A 22,267-nucleotide genomic window follows, 5' to 3' on the forward strand; every position below is an offset into this window, starting at 1 on the left:
TGTAACCCTGCTTAGGGCTGCCTTGAATATCTGCATATGAAGTATCTGAGCACCAGCATCCAGGTTCTTAGACAGTTCTTCCCTATTTCCTTTATCTCTGAGTCAAAAACCATGCTCCAATCTAGACACTTAGGTACTATCACCACTAGAAACACCTTGTTTGTTCTGTTACTGACAAACCAGTACAGAGAGCTTCTACCATGAAGGAGAATTCCAGCAGTACTGGATTTTATTCTGCAAGGAAGGAGAAAAGAAGCACAAAAGGCCTCACCAAGAAGAGCCACCTGTGGACCAGCCCTGTCCCACTGTCCTGGTAGCACCTGTGGCTGAGGCAGGGGGTCCTCTTGGTAATGAAAGAAGAATGAAGGGGAGAGGACAGCAATGGGAGCAGAGGATGAGGTAAGGATCACTGACTGCACAGCCTTTGAGCAAATAGATTTTCTTTTCAAGACATGATACTTAAACAAATACAAGTTTTGCCCTTTAAATGAAGCAACTGTCCTGCAATTGAGAAGCGTACAGGGCATCCATTTTGCAAACCCCAATTAGGTTTAAATTCGGTATGAATGTATCTGGTGGCTTGGCTCCCTGGCACAGGAGACCACTATTTGAGCTTTACAAGTCTTCTGAAAAGAAAGGCTCACGCCAAACCACAGCAATGGGAAGACTAAATTTCCAATATAAAAGGAGTTGTTGATGCGACCTTCTTTAAATGAAGCTACTAAGTTTTAGAGTTTCTCCTTAAAAAACTTATAATTGTATTAAGGAGGAGAAGTTTCTTCCATACTGTTTCTGTGCAATGCTTAGCATTACCCAGTGGTGACAGGATGTGTCCCCAGCACACAGCAAGTGTCAGTGCCACACAGAGCCAACCAAATGGGGTGCATGTGCAAATTCCAGCTCTGAGCAATGAAGTACAACCTGTCCAAGCCATTGTCTCATGGCAGTATCAGCTAAGCAAACACCATTAATTCCATGGATGCTTAAAACAACAGTTAATTTGATGGAGACCAACCAGGGATTGTGTGTTTCACACCTGCAGTTTGACTAAAATTACTTCACAATTTAATTTTATAATGATTTGCAATCATAATTCTTCTTAGAACTACCATCAGCTCTTTGTAACATATTTTGTACAGGAAACCAAATTTAAAGCTTTTAATTTTTTTAATTAAAGTTATCTATAAAAATAATGGTTCTTATACCTCAAAATTCTCTCAGCTTTGTTCTATTAAAATCTGATTTCTCTTAGTTCTTACTGAATGCTAAATAGTGCCCAGGGCCTTGAGGTGATGGTATTATTATGGCAAGCTTGTTTCACAACTCAAGCATCAAAGGCCACCCTCACCTGATGCTTGGCCATCTCCATTCCCTCCAAAACCACCGTCTTAAAGTCCTCCTGTTTGTCCTGTGGAAGGAAAGAGGAGAACTTTCAGACTGCATTTCAAATATGAGAAGAATACTCTGCCGTGAAGGCCGTGCGGTTGCTTGGCTGGGTGCTGTGCTTCAGCTAGAAACATCACCCACCCCAACAAATCTGTGATCCAGAAATGGCAGACTCAAGCTAGAGTGGCCAAGATACTACTAGAGAAAACCAGCACTGCCAGTTTGTGCCTCTGTTTATTTCCAGCACTGCCAAAGGAGGTTTTTAAGCACATTTCCCTCAGATAACAGAGCTTGAGCAACACCGTACTACATGAATATAAACATGAGTCAGAATGCCCTGAAGGAAAATAAGGATCCACTCAATTTTTGTAGTTATTTTCTAAGAAAGCCCCACAGCTATATGTAACAGTATTCTCTGCATAAGAGGAAATGGCCTGAAATCAATATTCATTACCTTGTGTTTATCTCATCATTATACACCTACCTATGGTTCAGTGTGCAACTGCTGCCATGACTAAGGGGTTCCAGAAATTCCAAGAAGTTTTCTGAATTGTTGAAGCATAGTGTGGGAGTCCTGACTTGAGGCATCTATCTCAGCATACAGTACTTACCAGCAGCATGTCTATTTATAAATCACACATGATGTATAAATTCATGCACAGAGATTACTTGGAGTGTGAAAACTTTCTAACAGATACTACTACATTGAACAGCAGGGTTAGAGGCTATGCCTGAGGAGCAGGCAGTTAAGACTCATTCCTCCTTTATACATGCAAGAAGAGAAATTTAGCCTCATCTTCATGGTTCAAAAAAATGATAAAATGCAAAATGCAGATATGCTTCAGACACTAGTTTTATCCCCCATAATTGTGAGCCTCGCTTCAATAGTTCAGATCTGCCTGCCACTAAGTGATCCCTAAATGTAATGTAGCCACTTGTATCTCAGCAGTTCCTTTACTCACTGAAGACATCAGAGACTGTAAATGCAGTAGCTACAGCAAGCTGCCACTGTTACAGACCTGACAAAGCCATCTACACAGAGAAACCTGAGAATAAAACTTCAAAACTTTCTGCCATATGGCTTTGCACTTCCTCCCTGCTTCCCTGGCTCACCCATCAACATTTCCCAGTGAACTGCCCCCATGGGGGGCTCTGTCCTCACAGCAGGAGTAGAAAAAATATCTGACAGTTCTTACTTGGTGGCAGCAGAAGGGATCTCCCTGGGACAGGGCTTGGCCAGCTTCCAACGGCTTCATCAGCAGATCAGGCCTCCAACCCCACAAACTGGGGTTTAACAAATCCCATTCTGTTCCCACTCTACCAACTGTGCAGCCAAGATTTCCCCAGAACTGTTCCTGCCTTCTTCTGTTCATCACAGCTCTAGCCTCTGCTCAGTCTCAACACTCTTATTTCTGTCATGTTTAAGAATGCAACAGTTTTTTAAAATTTTTGATTGTTATTAACAAAACTGGTTTTCTACTTCAAAAAAGTAGGTAGTCAGACTAGTATCTACATATATGACTGGCTATCTGCAAGTGATTTTATGTTAAGTGTTTATGTTATTGTCAGATAAAGGAGCATATTTTACTTTTTATTTAAATAATACTTTTAATTTAGAAATCCAAAGTCAGTGATCATAATAATTTTGACCATAGCAGGTTATAAATTTTTCTGTGGTTTGTTTGATTCACTCTGGGGCTTCTTTGTTTGTTTGTTTTCTACACTTACATGTTTTTTTTGCCTGATGTTGACTTGAGATTCCTCCAGCTGGAATCTCCTACACTAGAAAAAATCCTTTTCATTCTTCATTGTTAAAAAATTAAAATATTCAAACCCAAACACTGCTGTGTGTTACTGTACATGAAACCCTTCAGTGAAAAGCAAAAGCAGAAAGCACCATCCATACCTTTGCTTTTTTCCGCAGCAGCTTTGCCAGGCGCACCACATAGGGCTTGAATTCCCTCTGGTGTGTTCCTTGCCTTCGGACTTCCAAGCCTGAATCATCTGATGCTTCTGGGATAAAAGCCCAGCGATACCTGCCATGAGATAACACAAGCAGATGTTATCCATACTGAACATGCAGGTTTTTTGAGCAATCAAAAATATGAGTGGATGAGGAAATCTAGTGAAGTATCAGAGAAAGAGAGAGAGGAAAAAAGAAACCCAAGTCAACCCTCAAAAGAAAAAATAAATGAAAAAAAAAGTTCAACATTCGATTTAGAAATACTACAGGGCACAGCCTGACACAGTGTGCACAAATCCTTCCAGTCTTCAACCCACATGAGTGTCTTTTGAACTGCAGGACAATTAGGGGTGACCAAATGTCTACAGAGCTGTGTCAGGACAGCAGCCCTCACATAGTCACCAGTGTGCAGTGTAAAGGAAGAGGCACAATACTTTCTTTTGTCCTTTGTGGCCTCTCGTTCTCAGGATCTCCAGCAAATGCCAGTTGTTTTGCATTCATTTTTTCCCCAACAGAACAGGATTGCAGAGGCACTGAGGAAGCAGTTTGTACACACTACTGACCAATAAAAACCTATGGGATCCCCCTTCTGTGAAGGTTTGTTGCCACATTTTCCAGACAGACTATGCAGGAGCAATTCAAGTAAGTCATGCTGACATGACATGCAGTGCTCTGATTTCATGCATTACTCACTGAGATGGGTGGGTGTATTTTGAGTTCTTAGGCTTTACTGCAACTAAGAACTTTAAAAACAAAATACTTGAATAAATCACTACTACTAATGATCTCTCAAGTGTGGCAAATCTCTTGCCACAGGCAAAATGAAACCAGCTTGAACTAATTTGATATGCAGCATCATTTCCCCTGGGGGCCACTCAGATACTGTGAGGGAGTGAAGTATGGGCTGCCTTGGATGAAGTCCAAAGAAAGAAGAGAAACAGAAAACCAAACACTTTTATATGCTAAAATTTTACCAAAAGACATGGAAAAACATCCAAAAACTTAAATGACAATGTTTTCTACTCACATCTGAAATTGAGGCAGGTTTTCAGATGGTAAAGCTAGAGCCAAGTCCAGAAATTTGCAAGCAGACAAATACAGGTTCAGCCACCTCTGGCTGTTGTAGGATGTGGAAAAACCATTGCCACCTGTGTAAGTTGTCTCCAAACCAGCAACAGATGGGCCAGAAGTTCTAAAATACATTACAGAAGGGAAGTGAGTCAGAACAACCTTCTGCCACATTGAAAACCTTATTTTTCTTACTTGCCTTTACACACAACTCTTTATTTACCAGCATTATCCTGAATTCATAAATTGAATCCCAACACAAGTCTGTGCCATGAGTGCAGTTCTGTATGCATATATACAAATATATATATATATATAATACTTATATGTGATAAAATAGTGTATAATGAATGAGTTGCACTGTATCTTCTTCCCAGATATTCAAATTATGAGGAAGTTTAAAATTGTCAGTCATGTTGCCATTACTTCATTTGAAGGAAAAACTCTCCAAAAAACAAAACAAAACAAAACAACTAGGAAAAAAGTGAGCAAAACTTGGGCAAATAACTCTGGCTCATTTGAGAAATTTGCCTCTCCTCCTGGAATGACTGAAATTGGATCACACTGTATAGAAAATAGAGGAGATAAAAATGGATAATAAAACAAGAAAAATTATCAATCTCACTTACCTAATAAGAGAAGGAACTATGCTTTCATTTAGACAAAGAAAAAGGTGCATCAGTCTTATTTAGAATAAGTGTATGACACAGAAAAGGTGTAAGTCATGCCACACATAATTTAATTGCAGCAGCTGTGCATTTTAGTCTGGCAGGCATTGTAAGAACTCAGACACTTGTATCTTATAATTTCCTTTAGTGATTTATGATCAATCTGACAGCAAAACTTCTTTTGTTTTGTCCTGAACACTCTGTCACTGGTACTGCACACTGAACTAGCCTTTACTTGTCCTTCTCATTTGAGCTCAACAGCTCTAAGACAAATTATTTTAAAGAATTACTCCACTCCCCATCAGCATACCAAGGAATTTTTATAAAGTTAAACAAGCAGGAAGTTCATACATTTACCTGGAAATATCTTCATCAGCAGTGAGCTCCTGTTCCATCAGTAAAAACACTTGCACCTGAAGATCAAATGTTACATTTCAATACTATTTTCAATGGACTGTGACTTGGGTAAGCCTGAGTAATAAGCCTTAGACAAATAGTTTGGAGCTTTATTTCCTTTCCTGTATGAGTGGACAGCGGCACCTTAAAGCTCTCTCATCCCTTATGTATAACCTGAATAACACAAAGGCCACAAGGAACTGTCTCTTATGGCCATGAAAGCTCTCAAAGGCTAATCCCCTCCACTACCTAGAAAGACTGCAAGACTTAAACTAAATGAGAATAAAGGATTGTTTAATGGAGCAGGTCAGGCTCAGGGGTGGATTCCCAGAAGCACCACAGTCCTGCTAACTGAAAGTAGTTCCAAGACTGTGTAAGTTGTGTAAAGGCCAGGACACAGCACAGGAGTCAGAAGACCACACTGAGTAGAATAGGTTTTCTTGTATTTATACTATTGACAGGCTTAAAATTAAATACATCTATTGCTAAAACACCACACTTTAAAATCTTTTATATAGCTTTCCTCCTTCTATTGCTTGGTTCTGTGGTTATTCAAGGGCTACATTAGGCACCTGCAGATTGAAAATATAATTAATCACAGCAATTATTCTGGTTTGCTTTCTCTGTTATTCAGTTCCTTGGGAGCTCCTTGAATAGCTCCTTGAATGGATCACAGCATGCACCAACCACTCTCCTCCATTCCCACTGCCAAAGCTGAAACCCAAAAGAGTGTGTCAAACAGCCAACACAGGAGATTCTGCAGGCAGAAACTCTGGAAACAAATATTTTCACTGTTTTGTTATGAAGAGTAAAATGAGAAAGAAGAAATCTGAGCCAAGCCTTGTATAAATCTAGTTACAACATTTAGTCACAATGTGACCTGAATGACCATCAATTGCCAATAAAACATTGATTCTGACTCCTATACATGGATTCTCAACTCCATTGCTGTAAGAAGAATGACCAGGAAAATAGAAACAGAGAACACTGAAAAAGAAGAGCAGGAGTGGGAGTGGTGGACAGGGTACACATACATAAGCAGAAATTGAAGTAGGATTCAAGTAGGGAACAATGAGGGCAAATGCAAATTTAATTCAGGAGACAGCTGAACAGCTGAAACAGTCTAAACTAACAGATATTAAATTTCATCACAAAAAACAGACATGAGGACTATGAAAATAAGTCAGCTGTCAGTTTGTGACCATTGCACATTTATTTGTACAATCTCTAGAAGAGATTTTATTAAAAATCTTGAGGAGTGAGGCTGTGTCTCAGATGTCCACCAGTCTTCTAAATAATGAATGACACCTGCAACTCACCAGTTCAGTGATCATGGTTGGCCAAAGTGAGGTAAGGTGCTGTGGAGACATTCTTAAAAGTAATACTCTGAAAAACAGGAACACTTGGGAATGAAGGGTGGGCACCTGTGGCAACCGGAGACTTTCTACCAGCCTTTCTGAAACAAAAAGCCAAGAAGGATCCCTCAGTTCAGAATAATTCCAATGAGAATTTTCTCCTTCTCTTCTTTACTTTAAATGTTAACTTTAAGTATCTGCCATGGTACTGTTCCAGTAATTTACTGGTTTTATTCTGTCAACATAAAGAAATAACCACTCCACCAAAGAAGGAACAAAATAGAGAAACCTATAAAGAGTGAAGTTCCCTATTTTGGGTAGGTCCTCTACATAAATGAAATAGTGCATCTGGGAACTTTGCTTATCTTATGCAGAGTTTCACCCATTACAGCAGGAGGAGTTAACAGATACCAAACAATACAAAATCAGCCTGAACTCAGATGTATTATTGTTATTAAAACACTGCACCATCACAACACTTGAGAAATTACAAAGGGATGATATGGTTTCATTGAATTATGATCACCTCTATATACAGAGGCAGACAAAATGAAATTTTGCAGTCCAACCAGCACACATGCATGTTGCAGTTCAGACCAGTAAAATCATCTTATTCCATGAACATGGTAATCTCAGATTACTGACTCAACTGGAAATTAAAAGAAAAACAAAAAAAAAACAACCAACAACCCAAACATTCTTAATTAAAATTAAATATAACTAATTTTCAAACATAAATATAAACAAATAAAAATAGATTCTAGAACAAATAAAACAAAAAAGTTGCTGCAACTGATTTTCCATATAGAAGAAGAGACCAAAGTGTCCCTTTGGTGCCATGAAAAAATGATACATCTAAAAGCTGCTGCTAACTATTAGCATCATCTTAAAAGGAAGATCCAAGCAGTTTCCATTCCCAGTCACTTAAGGTAAGGTTCATTGTAAGAAATAAACTTCAATGATATAAATATGACAGATAAACTGAACTGAGGAAAAAATACCAGCAAAAGAAGTCAAGAATTCAAAATGTAAAGGTCATTTTTCCTATTTCTCCCTAATTGATAGGTTTTGGTACCTCAGATGTTCATGCCAACACATATTGTGCAGGTATCCAAGGATATTGATCAAGGAATAAAATGACAGATCAGAGAAATTATCTGGATTAAAGTCAACTGGCAACCACAAAACCTGCACATCTTGTAGTAATTCAAGACTGAAAACATTTTAACCAAAAGCTGCAGAAACTTTGTTTCAGCTATGGAAACACTATCTCACACTGATCTTGCAGAACGAAAATTTAGCCCGCTGTTACTGTCACACAAGCATTGCACAGCTAACGGGAAGAAGTCCCTCAATGATACATATTTACTGACCTTGTATGTCGGGCAGGTATTTCTGGTACTGGTCGATCTCGCTGCTAAAGATGGCGAAGGCGAGTCTCTTGAGGAGCATGGCGCGCTGCTCCAGCTCCGCCTCTCTGTTAGCAAACAGATTGAGGGAGCTGCTCTGGGCCACAGCCACTCGTGCTGAAAGAGAACAGGGAAAGTGCAGCCAAGAGCTGATGAATTTCCCTTCTGCACAAATAACTCTTTTTTGCAATATTGGGGTTTGAAAGCAGGTGTTTAGATGATGTATGGTTTGCAAGTTGAATCCGTAACCAGAAATTCAAAGTAAAACTTGAAGGAAACCCTGTAAGCATACACAATAACGGCTGGGTTTAGGGGCTTTTGGGAAAGAGTTCAGCCATTTTTTTAAAAAAAAATTGCATGTATTGATGCTCAAAAAATTATAAAGTGCAAAATAATTTTTTTTTAAGCAGTTAGTGTCAGATCTTCAAACCCAAACCAACAAAAAACCACCCCCACCCACTCTGCTTAATCAGGTTAGCCCTATAGGCAAAATTCACTGTGTGCCAGGATGGTATAAAATTCTCTCACTTTGGGTTATTTATGGAGCTCCAGAAATGAATAGTCAATGAAAACATGAAAAACACTGAATAAATCAAATTGGAAGAAATGTTGAGCAAGTGTTCTCTTTAAGACACTTATTTTTCATTTATTTAATGTTTATACTGCAGAGAAGTCACCTCTATATCAATACTTACTCATCAAATCTCTAAACGTGGTTTTGTCATGTGTCATCAAATTATCCATAATAGCTCTCCAACTAAAAGAGAAAAATCATACACAAATCAGAAAAGCAAGAAAAAAGCAAGAATTTTCAGGAACATTTGCAATTTTTTTCTGCTCTTTCCATTTAGGCTAAAACTTCCAATCCAAGCTCTCTGCCTCATAAGGTACCATTTACTTGGTGTTATTTGATCTGAAACTGTGTTTCTTGCACCCCCTTCTCCAAGAAAATAAGGGATGCCATTCAGAGGGACTCTGACAGTTTTAAGAAGTGGGTCCACGCAAACCTCATGATGTATGAGGCCAAGTGCAAGGTCCTGCAGAATGGTCAGAGCAACTCCAAGCACAAATACCAGCTGGGCACAAAATGAATACTGAGAACAGCTCTGAGGAGAAGGACCCGCGGCTGCTGGTGGATGAATATGAAAAACTGAATTTTATCTGCCAATGTGTGCTCACAGCCCAGAAGGGCAACTGCATCCAGGTTTGCACCAGGAGCATGGCCAAGAGATCAAGGGAGGTGATTCTGCCTTGCTCTGGTAAGACCCCACTTGGAGTATTGTATCTAGCACTGGGACCCCCAGCATAAGAAGGATAGGGACTCCTTTGAAGAGGTCCATGGGAGGATCACAAAGATGATCAGAGGACTGGAGCACCTCTCCTATGAAGACAGGCTGAGAGCTGGGGTTTTTCAGACTGGAAAAGAGAAGGCTTCAGGGAGATCTAAAGCTTTCCAGTACCTAAAGAGCCTCCAGAAAGCTGAAAGTGACTTTTCACAAGGGCATGGAGTGATAGGACAAGAGGGAATTACTTTTAAAGTAAAGTAATCCCACTTTTAAAGAGGATAGATTTAGATACTTGGAAGGAATTCTTTATTGTGAGGGTCATGATGTCCTGGCACAGGTTGCCTGGTGAGGCTGTGGATGCCCCATCCCTTGATGTGCTCAAGGCCAGGTTGGATGGTGCTCTGAGCAACCCGGTTTAATGGAAGGTGTCCCTGCCCATGGCAGGTGTATTAGAACTAGACCATCTTTAAGGTCTTTTGCAATGCCAATCATTTGAGGTTTCTACAAAATGCTAACAATGTTTTCCTCACAATTTTTTTTAAATTTTAAGAAAATTATTTTTAAAAATAGATTTGTGCATAGAAATATACCTCATATCAATTTCATATTTCATGTGGTAATCTAAACCATAGAAAATCTCTATTTCTCTCTGTAAAGATCTATTGGGAAATTTTAGTCCCTATGTTAATGGAATACATAAAATTTGTAAGGACCATCGGTATCAACAAGAAAAATAAAGTCTTACTGGTTAACACAGGAAGCATCCATCTGGAAGAAACTGGAATCCATAAAGAGGTCAAAGGCTTCCTTTTTCCACGCTCTCCTTGTATACTGATATCCACTAAGACTGCTCAGTAACTGGACACAAGCTCGATAGCTGGATGCGTTGTGAGCACTAAACAAAAAAAAATTCAACATAAACCAATTTTGAGTTGTTGCTCTATAGAAAGTTTGACAGACATCTAATCCTTATCATGCCTATTTCAACTTAAAATGCCACCATCCAAATTTCTACGGGCTGTAGGCATCTTCTACATCAATTCAATAAACTAAAGATACCTGTGATTACGGAGATAGGGCACAACATAGTGCATAATATTTACAAGCAAAGGAATAACTCTCTCTTTTTCATCACTGTAGAAAACCATGTCCAGGAGATGAGCCAAAACCTATAAAATGAGAGGAAGATATGTTATAATGCATTCTTAAATTGCTTTTAACATACCATTCAACATTTTTTTGGTGGATGTAATGTTTTTACTGAACATTCAATATATGATAGAAGTGATCACATTTCAGGTACCATGCAAAACCAGAGTATAAAGATTCCATCATTTTTATAACACATTAAGGTGTTAGAAGCACAGAAGAACAAACTCCTGATTAAAGCACTCTAGAGAATAAACTACAAAGAAAGAATTCAAAGACTGACTGCAATTATCAGCAGTAACTAAGATGTAACACAAAGATAAACACACAAAGCTTACCATCAAAAAAGCTGGCTATACTACACACCTGAAAGGCCATGCCTTATACCTCATCCATCTCAATGGGTTAGTAACACACTTTTATGTGACAAGACCCAGAGTCCATTCACATCAGTGTTTCCCATTAAATCTCCTTCTCCAAGCTTCTAGTCCAAAGCTTTTCACAATATAGAAGTGTATTAAAAGACACTATTCATTATCTCCAAGGAAACATTTACCTCAGAAAGTAAGGTCAATGCATGGACACTATAAACAGATGGAGTTATATTTGAAGTTTCCATTGCTGGAGACAGCATATCTAAATGAAGATAATAATAACAATAAAAAAAATGTCCAAAGTTAGTTTTCTCAGGCCATTATTTAACTTACAGCATGTTTTAAAAAGATGTATTTTGAAGATGCACAAGCTTTCCAGACACATTAGTGCTAGACCAATACTGAAGAATTTTACATACATTCAAATATAGCAAAGCTGTTGTCTTCATTATTTTTACCATGAAAACTAATGTTTTGTTTCAAATAAAGATGCAAATGGACCTACCTTCAACATCTGATTCTAAGTTGTTTCCATCAACCATAATCTTGGGGGAAGGCTTAACCTCTAAGTTTCGTCTTAGCCAAGTGGTCTGTTCTAAGGAAGACCCAGCAATTGCCCCAATGGCATCCACTATCTTGTGTGTTACATCCTGGTAGAAAAAAAATCCCAAGCATTTTAAGAACTTTGTGCAGAAGGGCTGTATTCATTGTTCTGACACGTAGAAAATCTATATAACCAAATATAGAATTGCTTTCAAATAATTTCTATATTATCAATTATTAATATCTTCACAGAAAATGAAAGCTTTTTCAAAAAATTGTAAATATAACGAGAAGATAATTAAGAGTAGTTTCATACTACAGAACTCATATCAAGTACTTCTAGTACATTCAAGCATCCAGTTCCAACCCCACTGCCATGGACATGGACACCTTACACTAAACCAACTGTTCAGAACCTCATCCAAGTGGCCTTAAACAATTCTAGTGACAGCAACTGCAACCTCTCTGGGTAAGCAGTTCCAGGGCCACACCACCTTCACAGTACAGATTTTTTTTCCTAATATCTAATCTGAATCTAATCTCACTTTAAGCCATTCCTCCTTGTCCTGTCACTGCATGTTCTTGTAAACAGTCCCTCTCCATCTTTCTTGTGGCTTCCTCCAGGTACTGGAAGCCTTCCCTTTTCCAGGCTGAACAAGCCAAATTCTTTCAGCCTTTTCTCCTAAGAGAGGTTGCTCTAATCAACTTGGTGGCCCTCCTCTGGACTTGCTCCAAGAGGTCAGTATCCTTCCTGTGCTGGGAACTGGATGATCTTTAAGGCTCTTTCCAACCCAGGTCTCTGATTCTATGATTTATTGTTCAGTTACTTTAAAAAGACACATACAACAAATTTCTTACCTGTAGATCTCTTTGATCTTTCTTATTCTCCAGACTTGGGTTTTTCATGATGAACTCATTAAGAACACTGAAAAAATACAGAAGTTGAATATGGATTTTCTTCTCATAATACATTATTCAGCAGTTTTCAGAGTTAGGACAAATCTGAAGACATTTATTTGTGCAATATTTAATTACTAAACCCACAGGGATTGCTACTTATCAATATTCCAGGAAACATCTTTATAAGTTCCTTAAGGTAATTTTTATCATAAGAGTTTACCAAGAACAGGTTTTACTTGATTATATACAAAAATATCTTCAGAGACAGTTTACTAGGGAAGATAAATTCAAAATATTGAAGAAAATGGTCCTTGAAGCATTATACAGAAAATATATTCAAAGTTATATTTCTAACAGTCCACAAACTGTTTCCATGATGAGAATTCAGCCCACTCTAGTGGGTTTCAAATACCTAAGAAATAGTCATTGTTGTTATTTTTTAGGAAAAATCAGAAACTTACATCTGTTGCTTAAAGAGCCTGAATCACTGAAATAATCATTAAGGTGAGGTTGTGGCTTATATCATACTATAATATAAAATTTAATATATGTAGCCATTCCTCAGAGAAGAAACTAATTTGATAAGACCCACAGAACTCAGGCAATAACTCTACGAGTCAAAAGTAAGAGACAGATTTAGAAACTAACACTTCAGAATAATTTCACACACCTACATTTGAGCATATTTGAAAATTGCAAATATCAGAAGCACTTACCCAAGTATGAGGAACTGTCCTGGGGCTGGAAGACCAACCTGTATGGAATCCTTTAACAGAAGCAGCAGCGCTGCCCAGCTGTCTACTAAGCTGGTCACTGGAATCCTAAGGGAGAGAGAGCAGCAATCTTAATGATGAGAACATCACCTCCCTCAGGTATTCCCCCAATTTCTTTTTACATCACATCTCTGCTGTCAGATATTTGAAATCAACACCCTTAGAGCTTCTTTTAATAGGAGGTTGCTGTATCAATTCATTAAGAAACAGTTGAAGGTAGAAGAACAGCATTCTTAAAACATGCTTTTCATTACAAAGCTGGAATGGCATGAATGAGTTACAGCACAATTAAGATCAGCTTTCTTTGGGCAGATTACCTGCAGGATTTTTAGGTGAAGGAAGAAAGGTGATGCACTACTATGGAACTCACAAAATAAACCATCTTTTTAAACAAACCTACAGATCAAACCCATTCTTTCTTTACTATTTATATTACACAGACTATTGATCATCCTATGACAAAAAGATGTAAAATATTCAAGTTGATTATCTGTTTCCCGATGACAGAAGAAAAATTGAGTTTGTTTTCTCACCTTTGAGTATAAGCATAGAAAAACTGCAACATGCAGACTTCCAGTGAAAGATGCTTCTAGAAAAAGATATGAAACCTGTGTTATCAGAAAGAAGTGGAGTTTTTTTCCCCTCACCAGGGTAAAATTGACAATGCTATAATGTTACTGCAATGCCTAAACATATAGCTTAATTTAATAGAACACTGAAAATGCCCTTTCAGACATCCCTCTGTAAAGTTACACTTCATTTACCTCTTAGATATAGTGAAAAAGTTCACATTGTGCTGCTCAGCTTTGTCAATGAAGTACCCATATCATCAGTGTTCTAAGCTGCTTCAAGAGGACATCATATAAATCAACAGGATCTGTAGAGTTTCCATACCTTGTCCTTTGCTATGGCTGGAGGCTGCTTCAGAACTTCTTTTACTGTCTGTATGACAGTCTCTGTTCTCATAACGCTGATAGAGCGAACCAGCTCAACCAGCAGAAGTTGTTCTTCACATGCTGTAGGGATAACCTAAAACAACCAGATGTATGTCACAGATTATCAACACAGACAATGGCTATGTCAAAACTAAGGCAGCTGTCCTCATGGGATTGAAATTTTATCACTTAACAGTTCATCTAGAGACCTGGTATCACCTACACTTCCCCTGAAGAATTCAGGAAGATTATCCCATTCTAAAGTCATACCTCCCTGACAGAACAGTTGCTAATTAGAAATGCAAATATTGTCCATACTTCATTGTCTTTTTTCACTGGAATGTCTGAATTTTTTTCTTCCTAACACTAAATCACTTATAAGTATTAGCATTATTTGAAGTGACCACTTTAATATAAACGTACCTTTGTCCTTGAAGTATTTTTGTTTTGCCTCCTTTCATTCCATACAAATGCAATAGCAGCCATGAAGTGAACACCATGATTCATTGAAATTGGACCCAAAAGTTCCAGAATCTGTTGCCTCAAATTCTGAAATACAAAAGCAGAGCACATACCCTTTTAGATAAGCACCTTAGCATTACTTTCAAAATCTTTTCCCTGCAGAAAGCAAAGAGGTGACATATTGCACTGAACTGATAAATTTTAGCTTAAAAGCATATTCAATACTCATTTATAAAAGCCTATTTTTTGTGGTGAGTGAGTAGATGAGGACAAAGGCATAAAAATTCAATTTAGATTTAAGGGAAAAGGATTGAAATTATTTTGATGAAGATATTAATGAACAATTTCAATGATATTATCCCTGATGTTCTGACCTTAGTTGACCCAAGGTTAATAGTGGTGATGGATGCAGCAGCAGCAGCAGTAGTTTTCTCTGAAGAATCTGCAAGGTGCAGGATGCTCCACAGTAAAGTCACAGAAGACATGATCATATGCAAGATAGAGAGGATTCCATTACGTGCTTCAACCAAATGCTTCTGATCTACATTAACCAAAAGCTAGTGGGAGAGAAGGGGACAGGAGAGAGAGAAGAACATAAACAGCATATTTAAAATAGAGAAAATTTTAACTTACCGACCATGGGAGCTTTCAACTTTAACTCTTTTTCATAATTTTTTCAATAATTCTTCAAATATGTACAGCTTTGAGACTTTTAAAATAATAGAGAAACTATTGATTGAGTTGTGCAACATCAAATGTACTCTGAACATGGGAGGCCTCATGTCTACAGCAATCAATTTTGTATCCTCTGCCTATACCTTTGCGAAACAATTATTTTAGAATTTTAAGTCTAGCTAATACTCTAGGAAAAATTATTTATTTACATAAATAAAACCCACTTTTCAGTCACTTTCAAATGAATGGAAAGCAAAGGGGTGTAAGAATGGTGAAAAAGCACAAAAACAAGATTACTGAGAAAAAGGGCAAAAGCGTCTCATGGAATCTGGACCAAATTCTTAACAGACACTATGCTCAGAATATCAGATCTAAAATTACTGCTTGACTAAAAAGAAAAATTGTAAATATACAGAAGGAACAGAAGGATAATGTTTAGACATATTGCAAGGTGAACACAACAAAGGCAGCTGTATAAAGTGGAATTTTAAAGGTCTTAAAGTTAAGGAATTAAACTTATGTTATTTCAGGGTTACAGAAAACCAAAAGAAGCAAAGAAATATAAGAGTATTCTCTTAAAAGTATCATCCAAAGAAACGTGTTTTTCTGTTTGTATCATCAATAAACCCCCATATTTATAGCTAAGACAATATATTTGTTATTTTTGTCACCCAGATCTTCATAACTGCTAATATAATCACAGTCCTTGATTTGACATGAATTGCCTAGAAATGTCTCAGACACCCAGATAAGTTCACCTGATGATACTGTGTAGATGGATCCAGGAGGCAGTAATGAATTATTGTTGTGATCCCTTCTAATAAAGTGAGAATCATATCTGGGGGAGTGACTGATGCCATCCAGAGAGGCCTAAAAGAAGAGTAATTTTTTTAAATGAGTTAATCTGACAGCAGAGTAATTCAAAACAATCAAATTCAGTTAAAAAATTATACCTCTACATACACATACCTATTATCAGATAATCCAGTTTCATATTTATACTGCTGAATTAAATTATCCAAGTTCCTGCAGAGCTGAAGAGTCACTGAAACAACCACCCTTTGAAGAACTTTTCCCATGTAAGGCAACGTAGAAGTGATAAGGCCAATCCACTGGGGATGCATTTTACAGGCACAGTGCTGATGCAAAGCTCGTATCACTGCACACAGAAACATGCCTTGGCAGGTTATTGGCTGGGAATGCAAATACTGCAGAGAAGTCATCGGCTGCTGGGGACCAATGTGCTCCAGGTCTGTTATGACAAAGTCAAACACCGTTTCATTTTCCTCAGGCACAGTCATTACTCTGTGTTCCAGCACAATCAGCCGCTGAAGTACTTTCAGAAGTTGTGACTGCAGAGTACTACCATTGTCAAATTCATCCTCAGAAAAATTTATAAGGCTGTCTTCAGAGAAGCCTTCTTCTACAGCCACTATGTTTTTTCCAGCTATCTTTTCACTGTGCCATTTCTGGGCACTGAAGATAGAAGACAGCAGACAATGCAGGATCACCTTCTGAACCTTGCACTTGGACAACATGTCTGAAATAAAACTAGGAAAGCCCTTGGCAGAGCTTTCTATCACTTTTGCCAGCTCAGCAAAGAGGAGTGTCAGAATTTCTATACTCATCATCTGCATGTTGCGGTTTCCTATGAGGTCTTGTGAGGTTACTTTAACATGAGTTGGATAATGGCTCCGCATGTAGTACAGACACAAGGAGATGAGAATTTCTATGTACATAGAGCTCCGAAAGTTATGGTTAGAATCCACTGGGATGTGACTATAGAAATCCTTGCCCATTACAGATATTCGATGCCTAGCTAGAAGATTTTGGAGCAATGAAAGCTGAGGAGTGTATGCATTGTTGACACTGGTAGTGGAGATGGCACTTACAAAAGCTGAAGGATTTGTTTTCAGAATTGCCTTAATTGCAGAAAAAGCATACAATGTCCTTGAAGAGTCGTACAACTGGAGATAAAGCAGCACGTGTTGATACAGTGGATGAATATTGAAGTTAGGAGATTTTCGCATTCCTGGGGATCCAACATCACTTTCTATTTCTGAAATTTCTCCTTCTCCACAACTGTACCAATTTTCTAAATCAAGACCATCACTAAAGAAGACATTAGTTTGTTTAAGCTTTTCTGTTTGTGCTTTCTTCTTCTCTTCATCTTTCTTTTTGGCTATTTTTACCTTAGGTTTTGCACCTGGTTGCTTACCAGCTTCTTTAACAATTGTTTCTTTTTCTGACATTTTTTCTGGTTGCTTTCCTTTAAAGCTGAACTGAATACTACTGTGGCTATGTTTTCTAGACTTTGATTCGATGGAAGAAAGAGTAAGATCAGAGAAGGATTGCTGGCTTTCTGCAATACAAGGTGAAGAGTTATTTCTTGACATTTCATCTCCTAAGCTCTCAAGTCCAGTCTCAGTTGAGGCTGATAGTAACTGTGAGCTGTCATTACTAAGTAAACTACTTTGGCTACTTTGAATATTTTGATCATCACTTTTTGTAACTTCTACAGAGCTTTCCAGTGAGCTGTATTTACATGAAGCATCCTCAGAGTGCAGGCTCTCTTTAACTGGTTCAACTTCTTCTCCAAGACCACTTACAACTTGGCATATAAGATCTGTAACCACTTGTTGCACGATTTCATCAGGTGAGTCTTCTTTTAGAGTCTGAGAGCTATCTTGAGCACTCAGGCTTTCTGTTTCCACTTCATAACTGATGCTGTCTCCAGCAGATGACTGAGAACAGCCAGAGTCAGAACTCTGCAGTATTTCAGCCTGATGATCAGGAAGGTCAAAATCAGACACAACCATTGGTATGGTCTCACTGCTGGTACTTAACAAGGAAAGCCTGTCACTCAGAGGATTGACGGTCAGGCTGAAGTTCTCCATTTCATCCACACCAAGTTGCTTCTCATTGCCTTCTTTAGGTATAATAAGTTGTTCTTGGCTTACAGGCACGTGGGAGAATGCTTGAAGAACACAAAAAAATGTATACATATGAGATTTTGTTCTTCAGAATAAGAATTCAGAATTAAAATTTAGAATTTAAACTATTATTGAGACTTCAAATCATGAAGGCATGAAGGATGGTAAATAGTATCTTTCTATTTCACAGAAGAAAAAATACCTTAATAAGCAAATGACAAGTTCACAAAAACAAAGCAAAATTGTTTTAGCAGTACACCTTAGCAAAACAACATAATTCTCTGTCAAACATTATGCAGTCTTATCTGCTTTTGTTTTCATGAGAAACAGAATTAGCAAATTCTAAACTAAAATTATGCATTACATGCAAACACCTTCAAAACTTATTGGTACATTTTCAGCCAGCCCCATGTCATTCATAAAAATGTTTAATTTATTGGTTAAGCATCAAGCCATATTCTTATGTTCTACCAAGTCTCAGTAAGATGTAACAAAATGCTCTGCATTAAAATACTTGCATATCATTTTAATATAAAAACAATACAACTTTAAACAGTACCTGGAGCACACAAACTTGAATTAGGAAAATACACACAAATGCAAATATAAGCCATAGTTATTCCAACACTTTTTTCAGTTACCCTCAAAAATTTCTACTATGACTTCAACATTGCATGTAAACAGCAAGTAAAGAAATTAAGAAACTTCCTACAGGCTTCTTGTGTACATACCATCAGCACAGCTGAACTTCTGCATGAACTGCTTTTCATTTTCTTCTTCAGGGTGATTGGGAGATTTAGTCCAGTAACATTCAGCCTGAACTCTCTGAACTGACACTCGCTGAGTTTTTGGATGGAGAAGCAGTAGGAGCAAAGGTTCAAGAACTCTTGCAATATCATGTCTTTGAAGCACTTGATTTAACCAGGCTTGTCCCACTGACCAAGTAGAACCATCCAAGCTATTGAGGCTGTCCAGCATGATAAACAAAGATCTAGAATGGAAAGAAGAAACAATCTGGTGGATATTGTACACTACTCACAGAGTAATCCCATTTTAATCTCATACATGACATATTTAATGTCAGTACATACTCCAGTCTCTTCTCCATACAAAGCAGTATTTTCTTTGGAATCAAAACTTTGAACCTGCTCTTTATATTTTTAGTCTAGTCCAATGAAGGAATGGGCAGGAAGAGCTAGTAACAAAGTCACTTTTAACAGTTGCTCTAATAGTAGCAAATCAAGTATTTGTACAGCTATTTGCATAACAAGCCTTTATTGTCTTGTAAGTGGTATGCCATTAAAAATATACAATTTTAAAAGCCAATTCACAAGGATATATGGAAAATAAAACATTCAAAGATATTGTCTTCAAGAACAGAGAGGAGAAATATACTTGACAATTCAGCAGTTCCTACAAGCATTATTTTCTTCTTTTAACAGTTTTAGCCTTGAGAATCCTTTTCAGACATGGAAAAACAATATATATATAGTGGTCTCTGAATTTTACCTACTGTTTTACATTCCCCAGCAGTACATGTTCATAAGCTTTTAGCTGTATGCACAGAATTTATCACCATTTATGCAATGAGTGACAGCATAAGATACAGAAATAAACTTTTTACTCTACATCTTACAGCTAAGCATGCAATACAAAATCTAAATAAACGCTTTTCCACAACATTTGTGCTAGCTGAGGAAGACACGAGCAGTTCAGAGTCCAGATTTTCTAGGAAAGTAGTCCAATACCAGAACACAAAACAGAAATCCTCTGCTGCTTGCCATAAATGACCTCTTACACAAAACACAGATTAAACAAAAAAACTCATGTTTTAGCACTTGCTTGCTATTTGGTTTTGAAGTTTTTTTTTTAGTTTTACTGTTACATTCTACATAACATAATTCAATTCTGGGTTGTTTTCCTTCGCCTGCTCCTGTATTTATCAAAACACAGCAAGAACTCAGACATTAAACTCAATATACACCACAGTGATGGTCAATGAATATTGTCACCATTCCTTCCCCACACTCTTTATACCTTCCAGGAAAAATTTACAGCTTACATAGTCATCACTGTGAAAACAATTTTGTCTAACACAAATTCTTGTCCACAAATTCATTTTTTTGTCCTTCTTCCTTCCTCTCACATCTACACCGTAGTTCTTCAATTTTTCAATGCCCTATGTTGCCCATATAATACCATCAAAGATTTTGGAGTAAAGTTATTTCAACTGAATCAGACTTGCAATCACCAACCTGTCAAAGGTGCGGCCAAAGGAAGAAGATTTGTTAATATGAAGGTCTCGTGTGAGATGCCATAGCACTGCAAACTTGGCATGAGCTTCCATTCTTACTTTCTGTGAACCAAACCATAAGTTAGATCTGTCAGAATGTAAAACTTCTGGTAAGAACTGGAAAAAGAAAGTCATACAACATCCTAAATGATATAAGATATAATGAAATTTACTTCTTTGATTATGCGTTAAAGTACTATTTTTTAATCTTAAAAGCAGTAGAAGCCAACAATAGGTGCCTATGAGCAATTAAGTACCATGAAAGGATTCTCTCCTATCTCCATCTTGCCTTAGTTTTAAAGTTTACCCTGTCTCTTTCTATTCAACTTATTTTTATTCCATTACTGCCATACTAGAAAGAAACAGAATAATTTTCTAGCTAGATATGTAGATTGAGCTCTTCACTAACGTGTAAATTTAACTCTGGAACAAATAGGACAAATAGGACATGCTTACTGCCCAAAGGATTCATAATGACTAATACAGTCATAGCAATAATATGCAGAATATCATACAATATCCTGAGTTAGGAGGGACCTACAAGGATCACTGAAGTCCAGCTCAGGATATTTAATGGTAAAAATGGTATAAAGTAACAATTTCTCTGTTTCTCTCTTTACTGAGGCTGATCCAGGCAAAGAGTTATTCCAGCAAGGCTGCAAACAACAGTAAATGTCGTGATATGACTTGAACACATGTATAAAAACAGCTTCATCCAAAAAGACAAGGAATCTAGTAAGCCTTAGTAAGAGTGAACAAAGCACAGCAATCAGGACAATTACACCAAATAAATAATCAAAATTACTTCAAGTACTCTAAGGGCTTAAACTAAATTACTAAATGATAAGCAAAGACACGAGGACAAAGATTTTTCACTTGTTTGTTGTTAGAATATATGGTTATAGGACATGAACTGTAGGTATTTGTACCTTTAACCAAAGTTAGACAAAACTAAAAAATGTTGAAACCACTAACAATCTGACCTACTTCCAGACTTAGTTTACATCATAAAACTTTAGAAGCTTTGCAACAGCTTCTTATCTATCCAATATCTGCCACAATAATGGAAACTTCAGGTAAAAGCTATGAAAATTACAAAAAAACCAAACAGTTCATGTTAAATAAACTAAAAAAAAAACAACCTCTCCACACCAAAAACAAAAACCAGAAGAGACATCATCACTTGTATTTAGAAAAATATGTTTCTCACAGGAAAATAATCCACAAGACTACTGCAAAATGCATACAGTTACACAAAATAATACACTGACAGTTATTGAATAGAGTGAAAATACCAATTCCCACAGACATTGAGATGACTCCATGCAAGCCCTTGCAATCCATGCTGTGAAGATGTAAGAAATTACTGCTTTCTCCAGAAGGTAGGCAGAAATAAGCAAGTTCTACATCCACAGTCACAGCAGTTTACAGAGCAGCCTAAGTGACACTAAAAATCATCACCAATTTCAACAATATGGCAAGCTGTGAACTGCACTGATTGACAGAATGGCTCACATTCACTCTTCTTGACCTGGTAACTCTGTTAGAATGGCAAAAAGGTAAGCACTCCTGAAGTCACACAACCATGAGTTGCTAGAATGTGTGAGCAAGTAATTCCCTTCTATTCATACTGTTGTAGCTCTGAAAATTGCTCATATACCTGAAATTTAAAGCAATACACAGGTCTCAAGTTGAATGT

The 22,267-nt window shown here is 37.5% G+C and overlaps 1 protein-coding gene across 1 annotated transcript in view; it reads right to left on the reverse strand.

Moving 5' to 3' along the window:
• DOP1A (DOP1 leucine zipper like protein A) overlaps positions 1-22,267 on the reverse strand; it is a 60,820-nt gene that overhangs the window by 2,754 nt on the left and 35,799 nt on the right. Inside the window, exons 19-39 of the mRNA XM_058802786.1 lie at positions 20,531-20,631; positions 19,007-19,266; positions 16,312-18,319; positions 16,101-16,212; positions 15,042-15,224; positions 14,629-14,754; positions 14,165-14,299; positions 13,804-13,859; positions 13,214-13,318; positions 12,456-12,522; positions 11,560-11,704; positions 11,237-11,316; positions 10,591-10,700; positions 10,277-10,426; positions 8,941-9,002; positions 8,210-8,362; positions 6,801-6,937; positions 5,443-5,498; positions 4,377-4,541; positions 3,293-3,422; positions 1,349-1,408 (exon numbers count right to left, since the gene is read on the reverse strand). Coding sequence (XP_058658769.1) covers positions 1,349-1,408; positions 3,293-3,422; positions 4,377-4,541; positions 5,443-5,498; positions 6,801-6,937; positions 8,210-8,362; positions 8,941-9,002; positions 10,277-10,426; positions 10,591-10,700; positions 11,237-11,316; positions 11,560-11,704; positions 12,456-12,522; positions 13,214-13,318; positions 13,804-13,859; positions 14,165-14,299; positions 14,629-14,754; positions 15,042-15,224; positions 16,101-16,212; positions 16,312-18,319; positions 19,007-19,266; positions 20,531-20,631 — 4,401 coding nt within the window. The remainder of the gene's footprint in view (positions 1-1,348; positions 1,409-3,292; positions 3,423-4,376; positions 4,542-5,442; positions 5,499-6,800; positions 6,938-8,209; positions 8,363-8,940; positions 9,003-10,276; positions 10,427-10,590; positions 10,701-11,236; positions 11,317-11,559; positions 11,705-12,455; positions 12,523-13,213; positions 13,319-13,803; positions 13,860-14,164; positions 14,300-14,628; positions 14,755-15,041; positions 15,225-16,100; positions 16,213-16,311; positions 18,320-19,006; positions 19,267-20,530; positions 20,632-22,267) is intronic.

This window comes from Ammospiza caudacuta, chromosome 3 (assembly GCF_027887145.1).
Source record: "Ammospiza caudacuta isolate bAmmCau1 chromosome 3, bAmmCau1.pri, whole genome shotgun sequence".
NCBI classification, from domain to species: Eukaryota; Metazoa; Chordata; class Aves; order Passeriformes; family Passerellidae; genus Ammospiza; species Ammospiza caudacuta.